The sequence below is a fragment of the Syngnathus scovelli genome, chromosome 16 (assembly GCF_024217435.2).
Source record: "Syngnathus scovelli strain Florida chromosome 16, RoL_Ssco_1.2, whole genome shotgun sequence".
Lineage (NCBI taxonomy): Eukaryota > Metazoa > Chordata > Actinopteri > Syngnathiformes > Syngnathidae > Syngnathus > Syngnathus scovelli.
In genome coordinates, this window is record NC_090862.1 from 5,416,950 (window position 1) to 5,436,903 (window position 19,954).

The following is a 19,954-nucleotide window of genomic DNA, read 5'->3' on the forward strand; positions in this document are numbered from 1 at the left end:
ACATGCTTACAAAACAGCCCAAGCTGTACGCATGCGCAGTACGTCATTACGGAACTGCGGCGCTAGGCTACGGCTAGTCGTTAGGTTATCATTTTCGAGGGAAGAAAGAAAAAACAACGGTACAGGTACGTTTGTATTTTCAAATATATTTTATTTGAAGTATGCTGGGATGATTTTATTTGACGTCACACGAGTTCCACTGGTCGTTTGAATTAAAATGAATAGCGTTCTTAATCCCTATACAATTTGCTCTCCGGATGCGTTTTGAGTTTACTCGTGACGTCAAACTGGACAGAACATCCGGTTTCAATGAACGGTCCAGTTGTGTTCGAATTTTACATTTACCTTCTATCTGTGTTCGACAGAGAGCAAAGGCGGAAAAATGGCTATGGTCTGTCAGTCACTCATCCCTTTGCTGTTGCTAAGTGCGGCAATTTCGGCCGTAGAGGTGCTGCGACCCCGCGGTGTCCCGCTTTCAAGTAAGACGAGATTTGAGAAAAGTCCTTTGACATACGAGTTTCAATTCGTTCCATGGCGATGGTCAAAATCTAGATCTCTCGCATTTTAAATTGGAAATTTGTTTATTATATTGTCCAACAGAAAAGCACTTCTACGTCGAGGGCAAACCTTTCACCTGCTTGGATGGCTCCCGCACAATTCCCTTTGATAGGGTGAATGATGACTACTGTGACTGTCAGGATGGTTCGGATGAGCCAGGTTTGTACATCCGGCAGGGGCTCTCTCTTCCAAATTGTATTTAATACATCAGACCCATTTGTTCTTTGGCAGGCACTCCGGCTTGCCCCAACGGCAGCTTCCACTGCACTAACGCGGGCTATCGACCGGTCTTCATCCCATCGTCCCGAATCAATGATGGTATATGCGGTAAGATTACTTATTTCTCTTTTCCTCTCCTACTTGTGGTCAAGATTTATATTCAATGGAAACATTCCCATTACAGACTGCTGTGATGCAACAGATGAATACAACAGCGGTGCGAGCTGCCCAAACACTTGCAGGTAAAGGCGACTATTTCGGTCATCGCTGAATTGATTAATTAGTTTATTTGAATAGATTACGTACACCCACACAAATTGCAGCCATAAAAAAAATGCTCTTTTCTGTTTCCTAGGGAGTTGGGCCGCAAGGAGAAGGAGAGTCTGCAAAAACTGGCAGAGATTGCAAAGGAGGGTTTCATTCTCAAACAACAACTCATTCAGGAAGCCAAGAGGGGTCTGGAGGAAAAGAAGGTGGGGGTGATATTCGAATTGTATTTCTTAGTTAACACATCATAATGTTTGATTATTTGCCCTGGCAGACTAAAGCGTCTGAACTGGAGGCCAGTAAGAAACAACTGGAGGAGACGTTGGAGGCTCTGAGAACAGTGAAAGAAGCGGCAGAGGAGCCGGAGAAAGAAGCGAAAGAGCGCCATCTCAAGGCTTGGGAAGGTAAGCAAATCTGTCTCAATGTGGATAAGTCAATATTTATTCATATTTAATGTAATAATTATTCGTGCAGATGAGAAGGCTGCGGTACGCGCCGAGAAGGACAACGCTCGAATGGCTGAGGTGTTTATTGAACTGGATGATGATGGCGATGGCTTGTGAGTATCAACGTCAAACCAGAATGATGCATAAATTAATTGACTGTATTTTTAATAATTATTTTGACTCGTGCCAATTATTCCCACTGATGTTTATGACATCCTTTTAATGGTTTGATTCACTAATAATACCATTTATTTTAATTTCAGTGTCTCCCTGGCTGAGCTTCAGTCCCACACTGAACTCGACACAGATTCTGATGGTTCTTTCACTGAAACGGAGGCTCAGGTAATTAAAAACAAAAAAGCGCTAGTGTTGAGCACCTCATGTAGTCATTTTTAAAATTTGAACCAATTTTGAAAATGTCAGAGACATTAAGCCCCTTAACGGCTGTTAATACGCTACGCACCGTTAATGTCATCCTCATCTTCGACTTTGACAGGCCCTTTTGGGAGGTGTGGACAAAGCGGATAGGGTGGCATTCGAGGCTGTCTGGAAGGACATAAAAGATAAATACATATCCGAGGTAGGACTCTGGTAACCCCCCACCCACCAATCAAGTTTGCTCACATGGATCTTTCTTGGTGGCAGTCCCAAGCGCCAGCGGAGACGCCGCAGGAGGAGATGCCGCACGGGGAGACGAGGGAGCCGCATTCTGAGAATGACTCTGAAAACTACCCGGAAGGTGAAATCCCGGAGGATGATGATGATGACGACGATCAGGAGGAGGAGGATGACGACGAGGAGGATGATGATGATCCAGATGAGGCAGACTACAATGTAAACTTTTGGAGCTTGCGCGCTGCGTGAGAAAAGTTCATCCCTCTGAGTCACTGTCTTTGCGTGCGTGTGCTTTATTTCACAGAGGCCTCCTGCGGTGCAAGAGAAGAAGGATGACGAGGGGACGATGCCGCCATACGATGAAGAAACACAGATCCTCATTGATGGTAAGGGCTTGTGTGACTTAGTGATGAGTATTCACAAAAAATGCACACCTGAATACATCTTGTGTGACGTTAGGAATGTTGAAATATTGCTTCAAACATGGCATGTGCTTTACGATAGCAGACAACTTGAGTGAACCGGCGCGGAAATGTCTTTCTCATCTGATGCAGTACACTAAAGCAAACAATTTGATCTCATTAGACGACGTAGGCGTGCGTACCTAATGTTGTGGCCATGTGTGCATTAAATTCCCCATCAAAGCCAAGTAATTGAATCTGGCATGTTTGTTTTGCTAGCCGCCCAGAAGGCCAGAGAGCAGTTTGATGAGGCCGAGCGAGCTCTCCGGGAACTGGATGATCAGTTGAAGTAAGTACTGTACTCGGAATACGACGCACGTCTTTTCCAGTAATGCCAATACGCCTACAGTTTTCAATTCAATATTTGTTTCAGATTTTTTTTTTTTTTCCCCTCCCATTTCAGTTGACACATTTTGTCAATTTCTATCACCAATATGGCTTTAAATGTAACTGTGCTTAATTCCGTGGCCTCGCTCCAGCTGACAATTGTTTTCTGCAGGAGCATTGAAAAGGAAACAAACTCTGACTTTGGACCCAGTGCTGAGTTTGCCTACCTCTACAGCCAGTGCTACGAAATGCCCACTGGCGAGTATGTCATCGGGTGTCGTTATTCTTTTGTTTGTGCTATTTGCCGTTACTAACTTTTGTTTCCTCAGGTACATCTACAGCTTCTGCCCCTTCAATCGAGTAACGCAGAAACCCAAGTACGGCGGCTCAGAGACCAGTTTAGGGTAATGCAAAATGGCCTCCAGTGAATGCTTGACTCGTTTCTTGGCAACTTATGATTTTATTTTTTTTTGTTTTAAGGACATGGGGTCGTTGGGACGGTCCAGAGGGTGACGTCTACGCCGTGATGAAGTATGAGAATGGAATGGGATGCTGGCAAGGTCCCAACAGATCCACCACGGTCCGTCTTTGTCCGCCTTTCCAAAGCGGGACGCAAAAAGCATTTGCTAAAATTTTGGGCTTCGTTTTGCAGGTCAAGCTAAAATGTGGGCGGGAGACAGCAGTAACGTCCACGACTGAACCCAGTCGCTGCGAGTACTTAATGGAATTCACCACTCCCGCCCTCTGCCAGGAACCCAAGACCCTGGACCCCATGCACGAACATATCGAACTTTGAACCCACTCCACCTGTGAGTCATATTTTCATATGTCATCACGTATAATAATGCATGTGCTGCAGTGAATGGCTTTGCATATTTTCCTGCCACCTTACCTCAAATTGACTCATGAACACAAAGCTCACTGAATTAAATCGAAACGCGGCCGCGGTCGACATCAAAGCGCGGCTCGGCATTTGACGGCGAGGAAAAGGGTCGGCGTGCCTTTATGGCTTTCTCTTTTTCTGTGTGAAGAACGAGCCGAAGCACAGCAGAGACAAGGTAATGGTATCTTCCTAAAAGTTCATTACGTTTATAGAGAGACAACAATAAATTAAATGTGTCAGTTTAATGATGCGACGCCGGACAGAAGAATTTGGCAGCGTTGAAATGCCGCACTGCAGTCGTCTGATGAGAAAGATGTCTTTACTAACGACAGTATACTCACTTAATGCATGCATACTCATTTCATTGTTGGTATTGTTGTTGTTGTACCGTAGTAGCTTGTCATGAATAGTAATTTTTGATTTCTACTAATCATGTGTTGTTTTCTACTAAATCCTGCTCTATGTAATTGTGCATAATACTTGCATGTTTTTGCTTTGCTGATGGTGGCGTCGTCGTTGTCATGTTATAAATCGAATACAATTAAACGCTGACCCTCGGTTAGCTTACAAAATGACTCTCGGAAATTCAGCCCGACTGGGATTTGCCACCCCACTCAAAGTGAACGTGTTTGTGCTCCTCTTGCAGAGTTTTCACCAGGGACCATGTCGCCGCGGCAACAGAAAGTTGTGAGGAGCCACCGCACTGCTATTTCATTGTGTTAAGTAAATAAATCGAGTTATTTTACATGTTATTGTGGTTATTTGAAAGTAATACAGAGTAGTGGTTTAATTGTCTAAAATTATCATCTTATAATTCTTTTAGCATTGTAAGACAGTTTTTTTTTTTTTTTTTTTAGTAATCGAGGTTCAACTTTGTTATAAAATCCTACATTAATATTTGAACCGTAGCTTATTGTTGTAATTAAAGTAAGGTGTAATATTTTTATCTTTAATCATTATAGTTGTTAGATGTAAACCAGAATTTGTTTCTCATTAACAATTAAATCGTCCAATCTTGCGACTGAGAAAATGACCGCGAAAGAATCTCAACAAAATGGGGCCCACTCGTATTTGTAACTTTTATTTTTTTCTGGCATGTAAAGTACAAATAATTAAACAATCCCATGAAAAAGTCTTCAAGCGTCTTCAGCTGAAATCCCAGTAGTAAATATTCTAGACTAAACCGAAAGGTTTTTACTTGTATTTTGTTTGTTTGTTTCTCATTGCTCATTTGGTCATGTCTGGAAGTATGTATGAGTGTTTTGTATTCCACTACTTTTGATCGTTTTTTTGATTTTTGTTCTACTGTTCCAGGAAAAATGTAAGAAAAACATCACTAATAATATACTGCGTCCCCTCTTCTAAATAAATAGACACAAAATATAGTCGGTTGAGAAACAGAAGCACCACTCGCCCCCGCGGACAACAAAAATCTTCCTGCTGCTTGTCTTTCATCAACAATGAACAAACTAGCAGACTTGCCCATTTTTTTTTTTTTTGGCCCAAAACAATGTAGGTGCACTTTCTAAATCCATTTTTAGACAAGCATGTACAGGAAAGCATCTTGCGAGGGACAACCCTGCCGCCTCCTTCTGGATGGTGGAGGGGCTGTCCCGTTGTCTTGCGGGTTGACTGAGCGGTTTGGGTAAAAAAAGCAAGACTGTGATTAGGTTAAATAATTAAAAGATTTTTCATTGAACAAGACAAACAGAACACAGGCAGTAAAGGCATAACATCTAGCACACAGCATGTATGTTTATACAGTTCAATTAGTTAAATATAGCAGTGCATTCTTTGACTATGGAGAACGTTTTTCCAAATCGAACTTCTAAAGCTGTTTTTCTAGTCGTCCCCCAGTTTTTTTTTCTCTCGCTCTCTCTCTCCCCAAAAAACGAAATGGTGTAACCACAATTTTGGCAAAAAACTTTTAACCTTGCAAAATATAACGAAATAAACCATAAATATACACAAAACATACTTCGTACGAGGCAATAATAATAATAATAATAATCATAATAAATAGTTTTTAAGTTAACAATAAGTTAAAACTACAAGCTTAAAGTCGCCCAAATAATACAAGTTTGTTGGCGCTATTTTGATTTTTTTCACTTTAAATTATTTTTATGTTGCAACAAAAGCTACCACAGACTTTTACAAACACAATCGAACACAGTTTTGATTGAACAAAAAGAATCTAACTAAGTCTAAAACCGGCATACACTTTAAAAAACTGCAACTAATCAGATAATGGAGGAAAAAAGAACAAACCGTACCCAATCGATGCAACCAAACATAATCTTGACCCATATGTGTGTTCTCTATGGCAACATCAACAAATACACTCATTTAACAAGTGAGTCCTGATATGCAATTGAAATCAATAAATTACAAGCAAAAAAAAAAAAAAAAAATGATATCAGTCGACATGGGCTAAAAAACGGATGATCTATTAAGACAGTATTCCTTTCAAGGTCACTGATGATTGCTCTGTTTTTGTCGGAGCGTTTGAGCTCGCGTGGTCAGAGCGCAAATTACGGGGGCTGAGGAGGTCGTTATGGAAATTTACAGATCAGAGCTCTCGTTTGATTTCTCCTAACGAGCCGTCTCGTCCGCGCGCGGTTGGTCGTCTGATCTCTTGTTTGTTCCTTTCGCTATTTCCGCAAACCTTTTCAGTGTGACGTTTCATTTCTTTTTTAAAAAATATATATCATTTGTTCTCAGTCAATATAAAAACAAAGCACATTGCACTTACTGTTCCATAGGAAAGTTTTTTTGTCTTTTTTTTTTTCAATATGATTATTGTTGTCGCTCGAGCGGTGTGTGTGTGTGTATGTGTGGTACTCTTTCCCGTTCCTCGGCTCTCTTCTGTACGTTATGAGTTGAAGGTGGTCTGTGAGTATGGAAGTTCAATCCGGGTTTTGTAGGTGGACTGTGATACATTGAACGGCTCTGATCTCAAAAGCGAACATACTCGGTATCCGGGCGCTAATGCCCGACCGAAAATAGCCGTATTAGTCCTGCTAAATAACAGCGGTGAGATCGACAAAGATGAAGTATTTGAAGCGGCGTGATGAGTCTATGGATCAAATCGGTGGTGAGACAAAAGCAGATGATGGAAATATCGAGGGAGGTAAACTCGATCCAATGCTGACTTAAGAGAGGTGATGCGATTCATGGCTTGTTTCTGATATGCCTTCTTAACGTTCGTCGTCTGCGTGAAATGTGTGCAAATGGGATTTGCGTAATAGAGCTCGCTGGGTTTTAGGATCCACAAATGATATGCGCAGGAGAGATGTTCAAAAAGTGTGGAGAGGGTCCTTAAAGACGGCATAAATAACAGATTTGTACAGCAATTAATCAGGGCGGTGGGGGGGGAGGGAGGGGGTTGTGATAGATTAAAGTTTCACTGACTTGCAAAGCAAACTCTTTGGCAAAAAAATCTAATCTATCCAAGGAATCGTGCTCAGTGTTCACCGCAAGGCCGCATTGTCATTTCAAATCTGCGCGTTTTTGTTTTTTTTGCGTTGCAAGCAGCGATTCGTTTTGTCAGCCGGGCAATGAGATGGTCTCACCGCACTATTTTTATTATTTTTTTTTACCCCGTCTGGGATTCGCACGTCAAAGAGTCAGCACGAAGCAACACTGTACACGAGTTGCGAGCACTCCAAAGAATAGATGCGTGCCGTATCCCCGAACGGTTCAGCTTGACCTAGTTTTTATTTGATGTCAGATTCGGTTGTGTTCTTCTTCTTAACTGTCAAGTTTGTCTTCAAAACGTTAGCCACGGTCGAGCGGTTTAAGTTGGTGTGTTGCGATACAATGTTCCTCTGCCCCATCCCGACATCCCCACCCGCACACCGCATGCTCGTTTCCCTTCCCTCTCACGGCGGCAAACATCAGAGGGTTTAAAATAAAGCCATGCGATGTCCCAATTTTTTTTTTTTTTCCCAAGCTTAAGAATCTGTAAAAATTCAGCACAAGGTCTTGTTCCTTTGTATGTATAAAAATAGATTTATCTCTAATGTAATCCTTTCAAAGAGATCGTCCTCTTTGGCTAACACAGCGTCATTTAGAAAAGCAAAAAGCAAAACCTGTCTTGAATATAGTTGACCCTATTTAATCTAAGACCGTGTGCAGATATCGAAAGACGTTTGCCCCTCCCCATGGTAGAGCGTCACGTCTGCTCTGTGACAGACACTTCAGATCAGACGGGCGGGCCCTTAATGTTCCATCAAGGGTGCCGGTAATAAATTCCGCGTCACTGGGTTGGAGATATTTTGAGAATCAATCAGAAGTGCAAGTTCGACACTATTTATCATCTCGTTGTTACTCGGTTGTCTTGTTAGGGCGGCGAAGCCATCGAGTTGTTGTTCGAAAGGGATAAAAACCGAGAAGCGTCGGTCAAAGCGCGTGTTATTTCTCTGCAGATCTGACAAGCCCATTTAAATGTTATTACTTTGTCAGCCGGCAAGAACCATCGTGTCAGGTGTGTGGTTTAGGTTCGTATGTTTCTTCAAATGTTTTGATCGCCTGAAGCATCTCATGCCAGATTACGCACAGATGCGCTTAAAGCGTTGCGAAAACAAAAGCAAAAAATGTCATTTCGAATTGAGCGGATAATCGATCTCAAGCCCATCAGCGAGTTCTTGATGTACCCCCTCGCCCCTCAGCTTTGAGATTACAAAGAGTCTACTTCGGTTTATTCCACCTTGAGGATAGATTAGGAATTATTTTTGCTCGAGTGGACTCGACTCGTTTGGGGTGACACTGCGGGATGGGGACGAATTTCTAATTCCAGTTCCCAGATTCACAAGCTTACTTAAATGGCATTGGGTCAGAGCGAACATGCTCACGTAGGGTCGAGAATCTGCCTTTACCCTCGGCACCGCCTAAAGCAGGTCAGGAAACAGTAGTCGAGGTTTTTAGAAAATGCTTACATATACGGCTATTATTACCACCTTATACCTGTATATTGAATATATAGTTATATTTTCGATAGACGTATATAAGAGAACACTGTGTCTTAATTTCATTTTCTTTGATCTTAAAAAAGTCACTGATTTCAAAATGCCCAAGTGTAAAAAAAGAAAAGAAACAAAAATGAGTACATCCTCTCCAGCGTGATACCGGCAGAGATTATAGGGGTAAAAGTTTGGGGTAAATTGCACATATTCGTTAAAAAATTTGATCGATATTCTTTTTGTCTTTTGTTCATCGGTTGCCATCATTTGCCTGAATTCAATCAAAGCACACATTCGTTGTCACATTCATTCGACTGTCTCCTAAATAGATAGCTCTTAACCCTTTTTTTTTTACCCAACAAACCAGCTACGTACCCCTTCTAATTCAATCCAGGCAAAGGCAGGGAAGGTTCTAGCGTGTTGTGGAAAGAGAACGGAAAAACTCCACTAGTGTGTTTGGTTGAAACTCTACTGGTGGATGCTTGCCTATGGATAGGTTTGGTCATGTGTGTCGGTATCCGTGTTTGCACGTGTCTGTGGGTTCTGCGATTATATATCGTGGATTTGTGTGCGAAAGCGTCAGAGAGAGACTCAGTCCAGGCCCATATATAAAGTGATGGCACGGGGAGACCCGGTTAGCCCCCGCCCCCCGTGCAGGTCAAAGGTGCTGGCGCCCAATGGCCCCTCTCTCAAGCCTTGTGCTGCTTGCTGGTCTTGAAGGAAACCTGCAGCACGCGGTCGCCCAGGCGGTAGCCGTTAAGGCTCGCGATCGCCATGGCCGCCTCGTCGTAGTTGGTCATGGTTACAAAACCGAAGCCCTTACATTTGTTGGTGGTAAAGTCACGGATGACCTTGACGTTGGTGACTGCGCCGAACGGCCCAAAGAGCTGCCACAGGACACTTTCGTCCGCCTCGGGCGATAGGTTGTACACGAAGATACACCAGCCGGCTCCGGTGGGACCGGTGAGGTTGACGCCGGCGAGGCTGGTCATGCTGTCGATGGTGATCGGGGAGAATCTGGGGAAGAGAGTGGGAGAACTACCATGGGTGTCATTCTGAAGTTCCACACAGCATTCACTGCTCTACTCTATCTTTGACGGCCGAGTGTCTTTTAAGCTTTTCGAAATCGATAAGGAGTCACAGGACCCCCATCCCCATCTTATCCAGTAGCGGATGTCTCCAAACTACCTGCTTTTGTAACAAATTGACAACCCGTGCCCCCGAGACACAGACGCCCACATAGTCTGCTTATTGTCTCGGCTGGCCAAATCTTTCTGCAAGAATCCAACATACATGAATCACAATGTTCAACTGAAACCACAGTGTTGAACGAAACACAGAAACCTGGAGAGAAAAGCAAATTAAGAGTCAAATCATACAAAAACTGGAGCAAACAGACGCAAAAACGGAATCTGGTATGTCCATGCTGGTGAAAAAAGGGGACATTAAAGCAACTGAAAGGACAATGTTAGTTTGTAAATAATTTCGATCGAGAACATAAAACCAAACAAAAATAAGGTTAAACAAAGCCATGCCAGAATACCCTGCTGGGATGAGGCTACGTGATTGCCGTTACAAGCTCTCGTCTAATTTCCAAATCAGCAGATGGTATTCCGGGAACTTTGTTTGAGATTTTATTTTAGCATGGATGCTTTTGAAAGTACACCTTTTTTTGGGCATTTACCTCTTGACTCCGTAGCTGGCGTTTAGTAAATTGTCGAGTCTGCAACGCAAGAGGGAGAGTGAAGGGATGGAGAAGTTAGTTCGGAGATCTACAAGGCAGGGCTGGCCTTTCAATCTACTAGGTTGCTGCTGCCAGCTGGCCTCCAGAGGGCATCCTTCATTGCAGTGTCGCGCCAAACCATCCTACCACATTCATTGGCCTTGGACAATTTTGTCCAATCTTCCAAATGGATTCCACGATTTAAAGCATACCCTGTATCCCTGCTCATTTCACATCAATTGATTAAAAAAAATAACTCTTAAAAATAGCATGCCAGTCTTAGACCACTTCAATCTAAATATATGGAGAATATGTTGTAGTGAAAGCAGTTTAAGCCAGTTAATTACAATCCCAGTGACGTGTTAGCAAGATCTGAAGGGGTGGTCAGCATGGCAGTGATTATGAAAGTTGTGTTTTTAGGGTAAAAATCTGGTCTCTTACATTGGTTTTGAGCTGTTATTTGGATCTGGTCCCTTTCCCAGAGAAGGGATCACGCTGCAGTTTCAAAAGAAAGTCAGAGAAAAAGATATTGTTTTAAGGATATGCACTCTACCAATCTAGCATTGTCAGAGTCTTACTGAAAGAACCCAAATCAAAGGCAGACTACACCTTTGGCTCCCCCCTTTGAGCTGCAAATGGGCTTGTTAAACCTGTTCACCTGTTTTCTCAGGGACAACCTTGTAGTATATTCATTCCTTTTTAAGTAGACTGTGACACAGACAAACGACGTGCAACTTGGCCTGAAAACGTCTTTGCCTCTACCGGTTAGTGATGATCCCGAGGGCGATGTGAGGATGTTAAAATTTTCAGTACCTGAAACGCTGCGTCTGGTGGTGCAGGGGCCCCGTGTAGCGTCGGGCGGCCGTCTGATACAGCTGAGTCAGCAAAGCCTGGCCTGTCTTCTGGCTGGGGTTGTTGGCAAACTTGACGGTGATGGGCTCGGCAGCGCCCAGAGGCTTCTGTCCGTTCAGACCCTTGATGGCCTCCTCCGCCTCGTTTCGTTTGTCAAACCGGATGAAGCCCACTCCTCGTGATATGCCTGCTCCGGATAAGAAAACACGCTAACGTCACTACCTTGGCATCCAGGACCGGTTTCTTATGGAACAACCCTTTCGAGATATACGTTGCGTTTATTTACACTAATGTGAAATAAGGCTATACCTGTAACTTGGTCCACTAAAATGCGAGATGTGATGATGCGACCGTATTGGGAGAAGAGTTGTTCCATGTCCTTCTGGCTCATGGTCTTGGGGAGACCACTGACGTAGAGGTTTGCGTCACGGATAGAAGCAGAGCTTGGCCGTGCATATGATACCTACAAATCACACCAACCTCATCAAATCAGGAAATAACGACTTCTGAATCAAAGTACTAAATCATCTTATGTCCCTTTGAGGGACGCAATGACGCACTAGCGCAGCCAATCGAATCAGTCGGGTGCCACTCGTCCACATGTCAATTGGTTTAATACTCCAAACCGGCATAACAGTAAGTCTTAAGTGTTTTGTTTCTAAATTGATGCATCTGTCCTATCCCAAACACTTTCCATCCCTTCTGTTATTTGGCTTTGAGAGAAGCGTCTGTAAAAACAAACAATATGTTCTTGTTTGCAAGCACGAACGAGAGATAGCCCAGCTCAGCACGTCGTCGTGCTCGTCGTGTGTTGGAGACAGAGTGCGTGTTGTCTGAGATAGGCTGAGCTGCCTTCCCAGGCTCTGCCTCGTTTCCTTTGTCTCAATCCTCCGGGGGTGGGTGGGTGGAGGGGAGAACAACCCTACCGGCAAACAGTAAACAGCATCGCAAGACTCGCCGGATCCTTGACAACCCTTTGACACAAGGCTCGGGCTGGTTACGCTCGAAAACCCTGAACGTTCTGTATAGTTTCCCCAAATCAAACCGCTTGAATGATATCTTTGGCAATGAATACAGGTGTTCGCCAAACACCGAGTGTCTATTGTGCGCACTGTGCAAGCAGGAGGGTTGTGCGGCGCAGTGATTAGGGTGTTCTGGACCGACCGGGTGGGGAGGGGAAGGGAGGGAGCGGGGGTGCTACATTAGGGGAGCAGAGGCTGCCCTATAATTAACCCTCTCCCTGCCTCTCCCACAGTACAGATGGTGCCTGAGGCCCATATGGCCTCTAATCCTGTCAGATCTACCCCCTACCCCTCTACTGCTGCCCCCATATTACAAGCATTTGCCCCCCCCCCCTTTCCCAATTCCCTTTCATGCCTCATGTAAAATCTGAGCAGGGAAACTGGAGAAACAAGAACCCAAAGAACTAGCACTAGCTAGTTAGTCGAGAAAGTATCGTCCTTAGACAGCAAACCAATCCGATTTGATCGGTTGTCCTACGTAGACTATTTCTCCTGCAGCTGCAGTCATAAGTCGGAATTAACACGTCATTGGTACGCAGCTGTTGGACAATCACCTGCTCTGCCCGCCAGGAGATTCGATTTCTTATAGTGCTGCACTTTGCCCCAATAATCTTTGAACTCAACTTGGAGGGGGGGGGGCCGGTGGATGGACGCCAGGATGACGGCGATTAATAATGTCTTCCCCTCCTCTCATCTGATTTGGGGGCAACCAAAAAAGAGGGCTAATTAGCCCCGATTGGAGGCAGATGGGGGTAACCTGGCCTGACCCCTCGTGCGCCACAGTGAGGCTTCCTAATTACATTTCCATCACAATAACGTCAGCGTGCTTTCTGACCTCCGTCCCTTTTCAACCTTTTCTCCCACTTTCTCTTTGTTCTCTTCGCCGCTGCCTTCTGCCTTCCCCCTCCTCCCCTCCCCTCCCCTCCCCTCCCTGCTGCCGTGTCTGTCATCAACTCCCTCAAGCCCCTGGATGGAAATCTGGACTTTCTTTCTTTTTGGATGGATTTGATTTATTTATGCATTTATATATTTTTTAAAATCCTCTCACCTTGATTGTTTTAGTCTGTAGTTTGAGACCATTAAGTGTGTTGATCGCCTTGTCGGCGTCGTTCGGATCCACGTAGTTGACGAAGCCGTACCCCAGACTCTGACCTGAGGAAAAGCGGTTTTAGCGGAATCCAAATATCGGTAATAATCCGGCGAGTACGGAAAGAAGGACTACCTGTTATCTTGTCCCTGACAAGTTTGCAGGACTCGATCTCGCCGATGCTACCAAACAAGCTCTTGAATTCCTCCTGCGTCATGTTCTGGGGCAGGTAGTTGACAATCAGGTTGGTTTTACTGTCGTCCGTGGCGCCGTTGGTGCTGATGACTGGGCCGTTGGGCAGACTGGTTCCGCTCGGACCGTTGGACACCTGGGTTTCCATGGTGCTGATTATCTGCTGGGGGAGACTGCGGCGTCAGATTGGCTGACATTTTGTATGGTGTGCAAACGCTGATGGTAACCATACAGATAAGCACACACACACACACATGGCTTCCCTCTTTGTCCTTGTCTCAGGGAAAGGTCAGGAATCAGCATTGCTAAAATGGAGATGGATGCTCAGGCTGATTTAATATCCAGTCCCCTCTACCCTCCCCCTTCTTCTCTTCCTGCTCCCTGCCTCTGGTCCTGCAGATGTCACAGTCCCATTTTCCTTCCGCCACCACCCTTCCCCCCCCTGCTCACTTCCAGGGTCAACCACCATTACATCACAGGAATGGACGGTGGCCATAGCGCATGGGGAAAACACACCTAGGAGGATTCGGATATAAGAATAGCGATATTTTGCATCTGTGCGTGCAGGTGGAGTAAACGTTCTTGTTCCTGTGCCAGTGTTTGTGTTGTTTAATTTGTTCCATGGGGGATTCTCACGTAACAGCCGTGTGGTCAGAAAGGAAAACTTCCCGCTCCACTTTTTTGTTTTTAGCCTCCTCCCTCCCTTCCTTTGCTGGTTTACTCTCCTGTCTTTGTCTCGTTATTTCCCAGCCTGCGTTTCCACTTTTCCTGTAGCGCACGCTTGTCGTGTATATAAATATAAAAGACAATCTTCCAAGTCTCTCGGCGCGCTGAGACCTCAAATTGCAACCTGAAAACATCAACTCAAAACGCTATCTTAAGCATGAACTCATAATATCCATCTAAATTTGAATTATCCAATTTTAAAAAAGGAACCCATTCACTCCCAAAGATGGTTTTTTTCAGATGCCACATTTTCAACCCCAAGTTAGGATAAAAAATGGTCTGAAAAGAATCTGGAATTGAATGATGTTCAGAACGAGCACTTTGTCTCTTCCGTCATGTCTTTCTAAGAACATATTCTATGTTCCCACATTTACCCCCCTCCCCAGCATCTATGAATAGCTTCATCCAACCTGCCTCTTCTCCTCATGGCTGCAACCTGCAGCCTTCTTCCCAGCCTCACCTCCCCTCAGGTTGCCCGGGCAACCGCCCCTCAAAGACTGCATTGTGTCTAATGGCTGCCTCGCGTGGCTTTTTCTTACTCCAACCTTCTAATACACCGCCGCTAAGACTTCTTTGTGTACGCTGCAAGCAAGGCAAATTGAAGATGACAGAAAAAAAAATCGCTACGTGGGGACACTTTGCTTGTCCTAAAAATAACAATTCCCACTCGGCGTCGTTATTGTACTTCAATTACTTACGAAAGTCGTTGATGAGAAACAATGCTTTGTTATTTACGTTATGCGATGTGACACGGCCTACTAACAGCAATATGAGAAATTTGCGTGTGTCCCAAATATGACAAAAGCATTCAAAGTAGGGTGGGGAGGGGAGAGAATATATTTGGCCAGTGAAAAGGAGTAAAATTATATCATTAACAGTTGTGCGAGGATTTGGCCTCAGAGATTAGCAGTCACAGCCAACACCCGGAGATTAAGATTTTCATCTAGAGGCATCTTTAATAAGCCTTTTTTTTTGGAGGGGGGGGGGGGGATTATATTATCAGTAAAGAAATCAGGAATGATGGGGAGTGAATAATCACAAATAAGACTATAAATCTTCCCTAGTGGTAGTGGCAAGTTTAGATTTTTTTTTTTGCCTTTTCTTCAAAACATCCTGTTTGCTAAAAACAAAAAAAAGCCTTAAAATGATCATTTAGAAACCTTCTTTTAAGATTTTTAATGAATTCAATTTGTTATGCTAGCGCTGTGTGGCCTGCGCCACCGCTGCTGCTCCCCCCCCCCCCCTACCCCGCCCCCTTCTATTTTGGGGTTCTGTGAGATCTGCCTTAATATTTAATCGACTGCATCAGCATCGCCTACACATGCTCCCAGACTCGCACGCAAACACGAGGCCAGCCTCTTCTCACACACCCAGCCAGACTCGCACGCAAACACAAGAGTCCTCCTCCTCCTGCCTCGCTCGCTGCCAAGCTCGCACGCGGCCTACACTCGGAGATCACCTCCAAAAAAAAATAATAATAATAACAAAACAAAAAGCGAGGCACTGCATGACTACACCTAAACCATTTTTTTTTTCTTTTTCTCCTTTCCTTTTGAGTAGCATGTAAACAGGGCCCTGCCAATTCACTTCTGCTCCAAATGCGGCCGCAGCACTGCAGGCTATGTGATGTACACTGCAAGTCATCACACGTTACGTGCGCTGCGAGAATCACTCGAAACTAAATGAAACTGAGATGTGAAGCCAAGGAAAAGCGTGGAGCGACCATCAGGAATAGGTTTCTGAAATTTACAACCCAAATCAAAAGTGACACGGGAAAAAAAAAAAAAAGCCTTGTACTTTCTTGATATTTTCATGTAGCATTTTCAAGGCTTTTTTTTTTTTTTTTATCATTGTGACTACCGTAAAAATAGTTAGCTCGAAATAACACATAAAACATTTAGAGTACTTTTGATGTCATAAAATACGTTATGATGGAGTTGCAACATTTCTAAAAATAGACCATAAAATTACTTTCAAGTAAAAGACTGACCTTGAAAAGAGGGCGTATGACCCCTGCAATAATAACAAGCCCCTTTCCCCAATTTGTCCGCTTTATTCTATCAAATTTCCCTCTTTTGTCAACTCAAACGCATGCTAGGCTGAAGTGTAAATGAGCCATCTAAATAACACAGATTACGGGATTATCCCAAACAAAGGGCATTAGGCACACTCTCCGCACTTTAAGGGATTATCGTGGCAGCTGTGAAAAAAAACCAAAAAGAAAAGAGGCGACAGGAGTCAGCGCTCATGTCAGCCGCCATCAAGCTTTTTACTCCATTTTTTCAAACAAAAGCCAGCAGTCGAGTGCTGCTTTCATCAAACGGCGACGCGCTGAAATACTTTCAGTCGGGGCGCTACCCAGCGTGCTGAAAAAAAAAAGGGAGTGGCCATTTGACATCTTCATCTCCCGCTCTGTCCTTTTAATAAATATGTCAGATTTTTTTCTGGTTAGTATAACCTCCAGCTAAACGGCCCTCCGTGTCCTCATCCCTCCCCGCTAGCTCTGCAGGCATTTGCCTTTTTTTTTTTTTTTTTTGCTGAATAAACGTATTGACAGGCCCAAACAAAAGAGCCACCCGTTCCCTCCTCTTCTCCCTCTTGCACAGGCCGCGGCGGCGCTATGAATATTAATGCCAACAGTGGCGCTTTGTGCGTGTGCGTGGCTGCCAGGCGGGGGGCTGCGGGACAATGACTCTTACAGTCAAGTCGAAGGAAAAATAAATTTCACTCTTTTTATGGCTTTTAAAAAAATTAATTAGCAGCAAAATGTTCACCTTTAGCCTTTGTTTGCCTGATATTTTGTTCAGTAATATAATAAGCAGCAACTCAGCATTTACATAACATAATTACGTAGGGGGGGAAAAAGATTAGGATTAACTTTTAAATCAGATGGTAATATTTTGAAACAAAATAGCCATTGAGACAATTTGAGCGCCACGGTGGCCTCAGCTCGTCCTTGTCCTTGAATTGTGTAAGAGCCTCGGGAAGGTTGTCTGACTCAACGCTTTTTTAGTCGCTTTGGCACTGCGGTAGCGACGTCGGAGGAGGGCTGCGGCCCGTGTGTGTGCGTTTAGGGGAGGGGGGGGTAAAGGGGGGGCACACACACTGGACTCTGTCCATGTGTGATAGGTTATGAAATAAAAGTAGTATTAGAAAATTGTAGAATTAGTTTTACGTCATTTAGTTTGAATTATTTTGTGCCCTGAATTTGTATTTTTGAATAATATAGTTAAAAAGAAAATGTGTGATGCCTTTAATGGACAATTTATTGAAGTGGAGAGTGCAGTGTGGACAGCAGGCCAAGCTGGGCTTAAGGCCCGGGTGTCCATCCTGAGACACGCCCAAAAAAAAAAAAAAAAAACACATCACAGGCCACGGAGCCGAGCCAATTCCTCCCTGCAGCGCTTCATTTTTTTTTTTTTTTTTTTTTTTACTATCAAGCATGGCGGCCATGTGTTGTATTTCTTTAGAGGCAAGTAAAATGGAGACCGCTTAACTCTCTTTGCTCACTCGCACGCTTACGCCGTAATTTTAAAATTCCTTTTGAGAAAAGCAAAGGACGTCTCTCCTCCCCCAGCATGGAGTGACTCAACCCTTTTTTTTTTTTCTCCCCTCGCTGGATGGAGCAGCCTCCGAGGCATCGCGTTTTTGTCTCCGGCATCCTTGTGAAGGATGCGCCGGGCCGAGAAAAGCCAAACGAACGCATTTCATTCCATACTGCCGTCAATCGAGACGACACGAAGAGACTCAAATCTAAAATGGAAGAAGAAACACCACTCTGGAACCCTTATTGCAAAAATGGCAGCGTATCCATCCTATGTCCCCACTTTGCCCAGATCACCTGAAATGTGTGTTTACGCTAACTATGCGAGATGGCCGCATCACATGTGCACACGCTAAGGCAGCGCAGCACACCCATGAACACAAAGGGGCCCGAGAGACACAACATGCAGTCCCAGCATCCTCCCCCCCACCCCACCCCAAGAGAGACCAAAGCCATACGTACAGTAACCATTCTTGACGTGCAACCACAAGGAAATCTAGGTCCCTCTTTTCTGCGGAAGCTCGGCGGCGCTCGTCGGGTTGCTCTGCTCGCACGGCCCCCCTCTGGAGTTCCCCCCCCCAAAAAAAGAGAAAAAAAATACAAACTGGAGCCTGATGGAGGGTCTCAGCCTGTGGCGGTTGTATGGGGGGGTCCTCTATAGGATGAAAAGGAGGAAGAGAAGAAGAAGGGGGTTCTCGGCAGGACGATGGAGGAGGAAGAGAGGAGCGTTCTCTCCGATAGTGGAGTGCGATAATAAAAAAAATAGTAGAGCGGAGAAGCAGTGATCCTCGGCAGGGTGTGTCCAAGGATGGGAGGAGGATGATGATGAGAAGGAGGAGGAGGAGGAGGAGGAGGAGAAGGGGGGGGCCTTCTGATTCGGAGTGTATTTTTTTTTTTCTCCGCGTGTGTTCGATTCCCTGCTCGTCTCGCAGTCTCCTTCTGCGCCTCTGCTGCAATGTTCTTCTTTTATGTGCGCTTCTGGCTGCCGGAGCCCGCCGCTGATTGGCTAATTGTACAGGGAGGGTACTACACGGCGGCCATTGCAATGCGCTCCTCACCCATTATCCCCTTCAGGAGAGAGATCACTGAAAGCCCCCCTACCCCCTCCATCCACGACCCCCCCCTCACTCCACCCCCTGCTCCTGCTCACTTGCTTCCCTCACTGCCCTTCCATCACTCCACTGCCTGCATCTCAATGCCCGTTCTTTCTTCCTGGCCCCCACCCCCTACCTCTTCATATATACACACACATATACACACACACACATACACGTACAACGGAGTGAATAGGACTCCACCTGCACTAGTGGAACAGATGGGTGCAGCACTTGTCCCTTCTTCCTTCACCCCTCCCTCACATCCTCCATTTCAACTTCACTCCTCTGGGCTTAGCAAATACACTTTTCAACCCCCCCCCCCCCAAATAAAAAAGGAAAACGCATGGCAAGGCCACGGAAAATGTGTCCATGTGTGAACAACGCTGACTAAAAACAAAGCATGGAGAAGTTGTGATGCGCCAGGCAGATGGCCAGCCATCAGGGAGGGGGGGGGTCAGGTGCACGTGTGGGAATAACAAATTAGAACCCCCCCATCACATCCCCATGCTAAATGTGCTTACCATCCAAAATGTCAGATTGCCGAAATGTGGCCGGCAGTGATTTTATGTTTACTTAACGGCGTCCCGGCGTGGCCCTTCCCGGGGCGTCCTGGTCGCAGGTCCGCCCACCTCTCAACGCCGTCCCGGCTGAGTGCTCACTGAGACATGCCGTTTGGGCTCATCTATAATGCAGGCCCCTGCCCCGAGACATCATGTGTGACAAATGACCTATTTCTACCCGAGGGGGTGGGCGGCTACCGGGGCGTAAATCAGCGTGTTTGTTTTTTTGCAACTTCCGCCAAGGAGGTTAGCCTTGTTTCGTCGTATGTTAATTAGCAGTATTAACTTTGGATCCCGATTTAGTGGTACGTTCCAGTTTGGTGTGGAGCCAAGATGGTTGTGGCAATGCATTTTTTATGATTTAATGGGGAATATTCTGGAATTGAAGATGAAATAGGCAGGCGTTGGGTAACT

At 45.0% G+C, this 19,954-nt stretch overlaps 2 protein-coding genes across 19 annotated transcripts in view; one reads left to right on the forward strand and one right to left on the reverse strand.

Moving 5' to 3' along the window:
- prkcsh (PRKCSH beta subunit of glucosidase II) lies at positions 1-4,911 on the forward strand. The gene is made up of 18 exons (XM_049745503.1): positions 1-125; positions 366-479; positions 601-717; positions 790-885; positions 962-1,019; positions 1,133-1,250; positions 1,319-1,448; positions 1,519-1,603; positions 1,754-1,832; positions 1,987-2,070; positions 2,136-2,324; positions 2,410-2,491; positions 2,786-2,855; positions 3,066-3,155; positions 3,223-3,297; positions 3,374-3,473; positions 3,546-3,702; positions 4,423-4,911. Exons 1-17 carry the CDS (start codon positions 32-34, stop codon positions 3,687-3,689), a joined length of 1,725 nt encoding a protein of 574 aa, XP_049601460.1. The 5' UTR covers positions 1-31; the 3' UTR covers positions 3,690-3,702; positions 4,423-4,911.
- Positions 4,842-19,954, reverse strand: part of elavl3 (ELAV like neuron-specific RNA binding protein 3) — a 22,452-nt gene continuing 7,339 nt past the window's right edge. The window contains exons 1-8 of one of the 18 annotated variants that reach the window (XM_049745551.1): positions 18,346-18,640; positions 13,557-13,773; positions 13,383-13,486; positions 11,622-11,775; positions 11,274-11,502; positions 10,902-10,955; positions 10,422-10,460; positions 4,842-9,775 (exon numbers count right to left, since the gene is read on the reverse strand). In XM_049745551.1, coding sequence (XP_049601508.1) covers positions 9,427-9,775; positions 10,422-10,460; positions 10,902-10,955; positions 11,274-11,502; positions 11,622-11,775; positions 13,383-13,486; positions 13,557-13,773; positions 18,346-18,354 — 1,155 coding nt within the window. In that variant the 5' untranslated portion in view covers positions 18,355-18,640 and the 3' untranslated portion in view covers positions 4,842-9,426. Of the gene's footprint in view, positions 9,776-10,421; positions 10,461-10,901; positions 10,956-11,273; positions 11,503-11,621; positions 11,776-13,382; positions 13,487-13,556; positions 13,777-18,345; positions 18,641-19,954 lie in introns of those variants that run through there. The other 17 variants (XM_049745550.1, XM_068653453.1, XM_049745538.1 and 14 more) reach the window with 17 other exon arrangements.

Coding starts and splice junctions, on each gene's coding strand:
- prkcsh (XM_049745503.1), top strand. CDS start 32: ATGCGCAGTACGTCATTACGGAACTGCGGCGCTAGGCTACGGCTAGTC. Junction 1,020..1,132: donor AGCTGCCCAAACACTTGCAG/GTAAAGGCGACT, acceptor TCTGTTTCCTAG/GGAGTTGGGCCGCAAGGAGA. Junction 1,604..1,753: donor GATGATGATGGCGATGGCTT/GTGAGTATCAAC, acceptor TTTTAATTTCAG/TGTCTCCCTGGCTGAGCTTC.